The sequence below is a fragment of the Branchiostoma floridae genome, chromosome 1 (assembly GCF_000003815.2).
Source record: "Branchiostoma floridae strain S238N-H82 chromosome 1, Bfl_VNyyK, whole genome shotgun sequence".
Lineage (NCBI taxonomy): Eukaryota > Metazoa > Chordata > Leptocardii > Amphioxiformes > Branchiostomatidae > Branchiostoma > Branchiostoma floridae.
Window position 1 is genome coordinate 23,249,159 of NC_049979.1, and position 6,193 is coordinate 23,255,351.

General features: G+C 39.8%; 1 protein-coding gene across 1 annotated transcript in view; it reads right to left on the bottom strand.

Moving 5' to 3' along the window:
- The window catches only part of LOC118423878 (WD repeat-containing protein 27-like), a gene marked incomplete in the record, with an annotated part of 84,346 nt that overhangs the window by 62,884 nt on the left and 15,269 nt on the right, over positions 1–6,193 (bottom strand). Inside the window, 10 exon segments of the mRNA XM_035832191.1 lie at positions 905–1,172; positions 1,515–1,618; positions 2,123–2,324; positions 2,682–2,802; positions 3,152–3,222; positions 3,393–3,444; positions 3,780–3,893; positions 4,329–4,453; positions 4,752–4,893; positions 5,098–5,263. Coding sequence (XP_035688084.1) covers positions 905–1,172; positions 1,515–1,618; positions 2,123–2,324; positions 2,682–2,802; positions 3,152–3,222; positions 3,393–3,444; positions 3,780–3,893; positions 4,329–4,453; positions 4,752–4,893; positions 5,098–5,238 — 1,340 coding nt within the window.

Genomic DNA, 6,193 nt, shown 5'->3' on the forward strand with positions numbered 1-6,193 from the left:
CTGCACATTAACACACACATGCACATATCTTGTTTCTTGACACCAGGCCAAAGGAGTTTTAATTCAATCTGTTATTTTTGTCTAAATCAGGAAACTGAAAGATAGAACAAAGATAGAGTGCCGTGTTTGGGGTAAGAAAGCTGTTTTGGGTTATGCTGTCTTGTTTTAAGTCGAAATGTCTTAAATGAGGAAGCTACATGCATTCAGTGGGAGGTAGCACTTTGGATTGTAAAATAAGGGATCTGTGGAATCAAAAGTGACAATGGCTGTGAGAAAAAAGGTGGCTAACCACTCCCAGCTATCAACCCATTAAGAGGTCACCTGAGACAAGGGAGGTGTGGTATTAACAGTGACACTGGCCGGAACTGAAACAGTGGCCAGACATTCCAAGCAATCTACTTATTTCAGGGTCAGCTGAGCTGAAAGGTATGGGTCAAGGGTACCTTAATTGTATCCAAATAAACCCACCCAGCTGGGTTACCTGGGGACAAAATTTAGATACTGTAGCCATAGATAATGTTAAAGTTATGATAAAGTTATGATAAAGTCATGGCGCATAGGGTGGCACCCATCTTCATTTCAGTAGCCTTGGGCCACACAGCTTTGTGCAATCACTACAGCAGGGGGCTAGTCTGCTGGTAGTGGTGTGTGTTCAACTTCTATACCCTTTCCCAAAAGTACTGATAGCAGAGAAAGCGGCATGTACCATTTTTAAAGACTTTGGTATGACTCAGCCGGGGATCGAACTCACAACCTACAGACTGCAAGGCGAATACTCTTCCCACTGGGCCATTGCATACGTGATGAACTCTCCAAATTCTGGCACTTAAAATCACCTAGCCCATTATTCCACGTGATAATATGTCTAACATCTTAGAAGGAGATCCATGTTTTTGCAGCCTACCTAGAAAGCACACTGATTTCTGCAGTTCCTCCCTCCCCACTGGCTCCATCATCTACAGACTGTGATGAGAGGCTCAGTGATTCCAGCTCATGAACCAGCCCCTCAGGTGCAGGGACAGTCAGTCTCAGCACATCCACAGACTTCTGAAACAGGCTCCCAACTAGACACCACACCTGTTGTTTGTCTGCTCCCTGAGCAAATGCAAAGCTCCCAGCCAGCGGGATATTACACTGTGATGGACCATCTTTCACCATGGATGGAATGTAGTCTGGTGAAAGAAAATGGTAACATTAAGTACTGCAATTCAATACTATGAAAGCTGTATGTACATGAAATAAAATTATACAATGGTTCCAGCACACTGCACTACCTCATCTTGAAACTAAGCTTTGTCAATTAAACAAAATATGAATGCCAGGTACAACTAGCAACTGTGTATTTCAAACCCTGTACTGCTACTGACACACTGGCTGTTGAAGTGTTGAAGGCTGAAATAAGGTAAAAGTGGAAGTCACTGTGATCTTGCAACCTTATAGAAGTATCATAGGATCAAAAATTACTACAATTTCTTTTATGACATACAGTACAACTCAAGTCCACTAGTACTTACCCTCGAAGTCTAATAAAGAAGTAGTTTCAAAGGTGTGTGCGTTGATGAAGACCAAAGCATTGGTGGTTCCTACAATAAGGACAGGTGCTACATCCAACAAATTGCTGAAACCAGAAAAAGAAGGATTTGATGAGGAAAGGAGTTTCCCTGGCACACTTACGGCAGTGTCCCATGATTGAGGATGTTGCTCAAGCACGTATATGGAGCAGGGCAAGCAACCGCTTTCTGTAAAAATTAAAACTGCTACTGAAACAGCAAGCAGACTTGCTGCTCTTTGTGCCACTAGGTACTACAACAAGGGTCTTAATGAAGGAACATTAAACATTACACATTAATTATTGTTACCATTCTCTCTCATAATGTATTTTCATAATGTATTCATTTATTAGATGTTAGTTATCTCATAGACTAATATTTGGTCTTACTTGTACTCTAGAGGTGTAAAGGAGCTGTAGTTAGCACCTTACAGAGTTCATTCAAGCTCCATGACTTAATACATTAACTTTGTATGTACTTTAAGTTTTTCATTCTGGCTATACACCATGCAAGAAAAATAGTATGTACCCAAGGCGCATAAGGTCAAAGGAGCATAAAAAAAGGTTACTTACTCTACTAGGCTTGAGTCTTGACCCAGGAAGTTAGGTGCTGTGTGTTTCATTGCATCTTGCCTGGGTCTAAGCTTACGACAGTAATGTAAGCCGATAACAGCAGCACTGGCCTCAGAGTCCCCACACGTCAAGCTATCCTGGGCAACAGGGTCCTGGGATGGAGGTTTCTGCCAGGTCGGACGACTGCTGACTGTTACTGGACCTGCAGCAAATAAAAGATTTCACTTGCACATCTTGACACAAGATGGTCTTTCATTAGGGGAGTTAAGTTCTAATCTAGAGGTTCTGGGTTTGAATCCTTAGCAGGTCAGAATGTTGTGCCCTTGGGAAAAGCACTTAATACCCATGTCCTAACTTGACTTCGGTGAGAATGAGTACCTAGCTTTGGTTAGAGATGTCCTTTTGGATGGACATAATGGTGGAGGTCCCATGTGCAAAGGGGAGCTACATCTGAAGCATGTTAAAGATATCACCACACTTATCAAAAAGAGTTGGGGTCTATCACTCAAAATGTTTACACCAACTGCTGATGAGGTTGGTCAGGAACATCAATTATTACCTTTCTCCTCTCTAGGCCTGTTGTCCTCCTTGGCTGTTTTCCATTTGGAAATTGTTTTTCCAATATCGACTTGATGCAGTTGCCGAAAGCCACTGCCATCAGAGAGGTCATATATTCTAACCTGAAACAGTCAACAAGTCTGTTTAGGATATGCTCACATTTGTTGTACAATCATCATATTGTTGCAAACTTACAACACTTTTGGGATAGGCATGTATGTGTTGTACAACACTTAGCTGTCTTATTACCTAAAAAGACTGTCTTAGATCATTATCGACGGTTGGTTCTGTCAAACCCTGCTTGAAAATCCCATGACGTCAAAATCATATGACTACCTAAAGCAAATGTGACCCCGAATTTAACTGACAAATTTGCATAAAAGAAAGGCACAGTTTTTGTTTTTAATATGTACAACATCATTAGTACATCAAATTGGAAGACATCTATAACCAAGTTCAAACTAAAGTTACCTGGCCATCTGATGTTCCCACAGCAAAACTTTCCTTGGTTGGGTCATGGGACATACTCAGAAATGGGAAAGCTGAAATTAGCAAAGGAATAAAACACTGAAGCAAAGAGTATCCATCGAGAACTAATACACAAGCATAATGAGACTCCAGTATTACAATTGTTTCTGCATATAGGTATAATAACGAAACAAATCGCACTCCAGATTATTATTGTTCACTAATACATTTACTGGATACTTACCAGATATTATTGTTGACTGGTATATCAGTGATGAATTTTCCAAGTCCCAAACCTAGGGAAGACATTTGAAAACAAACTATGTAGTGTCAATACATACTTGTACACATTTCCATGACAGAGAGTAAACAAAACAGAGATGAGCAAAAGATTCACACAAAGGATAAGAATATTAAAAGTAATAAAGACAGAAGCGAAAGAGGTACCTTGAATCAGAAATCTCAATAACAGCACTCATCACAGCCCAAAGTTGAAGTAGAATGCATTCTATCCAAAACACAGTGCAAGATAAGTTGGAGACAACTATATGTATAGAAAATGCCCATACTTAATTAAGCCAATATGGTGAAAAGAACTTAAGAGGTAAAAAATGACAGCTGCCATATGTACCTTGAATGTCCTGTCTTCAGAGATAGACACTATGGTACTTTTATGATGTGGACAAAATTCTGCTGATGTCACAATTGAGTTATGTCCTTCCAGGGTAGAATGAAGTCTTTCAACCTAAAAGTTGTGAAAAAATGTGACCAGTTTAACTTCCAATGGCTTTTGTGTGCTGTATGTACTTCAGTGTACTAATGCCCACTTCTACACATGGACCACAAGGCAAAAGTGACCACTTTCTTGTCCCTTGAGTTTTCTGTATCTGTATCTATATAGCCGGTATAACCACTGTTCAGCATAACACACCAGCTTCGCAGGCACGCGGCGCGGCAGCAGCTGGTTATATTACACCGAACGACCCATCACACCTAACTATCTATCAGCCATTTGACCGTACTTACAAGAAATACTAAGTCATAAAAATTTTAATCTTACATACAGCATTGCATAAAACAATATTGAATGTACACTTACAATATACATGCAAATGTTCATACACATCAGGTATACCACAAACAGCTTAGGTTCTTGTCAAACATGGAAAGATTACTTTACCTGAGAATCTAAGATGAGAATTTCACTTCCTATGCAAGCTGCTACCAAGGCATCATCTGGGCTGAAGCTCACATGTTGCACATAACCTAACACTTGGCCAATAATTTGCCCTCGAATTTGCTGTCCTGTAAAGCAATGTCACCAGTAAGTATGATTTGATCCCAACAGTCAACTCCATGTACAGTAACCAGTAGGAAAGGATGGGATGACAAATTGAAAATGCATCTACATGTATGTATTAAGTACATGTAATGTCATGTCATCTCATTATGATGACGAGTAACACCAATGCATTGGTGTCTGTTTCTCTAATAATGCTCCAAGTAATATACTGATTCAGACTGTCAATCACAATTAACATTTCAACCAATGAGAGAAAAGCAACTAATATAATTAGCCAGTAATTCAACTGAAAAGCCATACCTTTTTCATACATATGACGTGCCTCCTCAATGTTCCACACTATGATGTAATCTTCTGCAGCAGTACACAGAAGGGTAGGCTGGGAGTGGAACCCAAAGCTGGTGGCAGTGACAGCTTTCTTGTGTGCTACCAAGTCCAGTTGCTGAAAACAATAATACATCTGTATAAAATATGCAAACCGCTTGCCACACTCTTCAACAAACTTGAAAATTGCACTCTTGCAAAATACATATTTGCGGTGTCATGACTTTGCAAAAAAGGGGTTAGTGCAAAAGACCGCTGAGAAAATTTCAAGATTTACACTGTCATTTGAATTTCGAAAAAAAAATGGCAACAGTAGTCCTACCCTAAATCCCAGATCTTGCAGGCTCCACACTCCCACTTCACCCTTGCCATGCGGCACAGCAAGGTAAGTTCCATTACAGGAGAGTTGAGTGTGAGAAGGTGAAGTTACTGTAGGTATGGTCAGCTCTAACACAGCAGACATTCTTCTAGTCCCTCACTGACCTGTACTGCACCAGAATAAAACAAAGAACAGGATCATTCAACATGTCTTGGATAAAAAGCATAACGATAATTACATAAAACCTGTAATCATTTAGAAATACAATTGTGTTGATATTAATTTTGAAATGATTAAAATTTTGTACATTTAGAATAGACAAAATATTTTTCTCTTTCATACATGTCTAAGATTATTGTTTGTAACTTATTTATTTGTTGCCTTAATTCCCCTTTTTACCACAAGAGTTCAACTCTGAGTAAAATGTTGGTGGAACTTGAAGAATGTTGCCTTTTAGTCTTTGTTGTAGTTCAGATTGAGCAAATACTAGTGTAATGTGTTTAGCTCGGCAATTTCCGAGAAATCTATAATAGAGAAATGTATATCTTTATATGAAAATGTCTCACTGTCAATGTCATCTTTGTAGTCAAATTCTCAAAAGCAAAGACAAACGAAATTGTACGCGAACTTCAAACCATTTTAGTACAGGAAGGAAAAATGTATTTGCAATTCTTGCACGATTAACAAGTAGTTACAAGGAAGGCAAGGCCATTACTGACATTGAGATTAAAAAAAAATATAAAAAAAAAATAATCTGGTGTATTTTGCAGCCAGTAGGTACCCAAAGTATGAGTAATGAGGCTGTTTAACGTGGTCGAGGCACCTCCTCGAGCACGGGACCCCCGTTTTACGTCCCTCCCGGAAGACGATTTCGTGAAAACTTCGTGAGGCTACAGCAATCCGGACGTCCTTGGTTGGTCCCCCATCCAAGCACTGTCCGGACCGCGCGTTGCTTAACTTCCGAGATCGAGGGATCGGGTGTGCCAACGCGCCACGCGGCCGTAGCGATAGATTAAAAACATTAATAACCGATTTGTTTGAAGCGGAAAAAAAACAGATCATGCCTAACATCTGAGATTCGACCCAAAATTTACAGCGT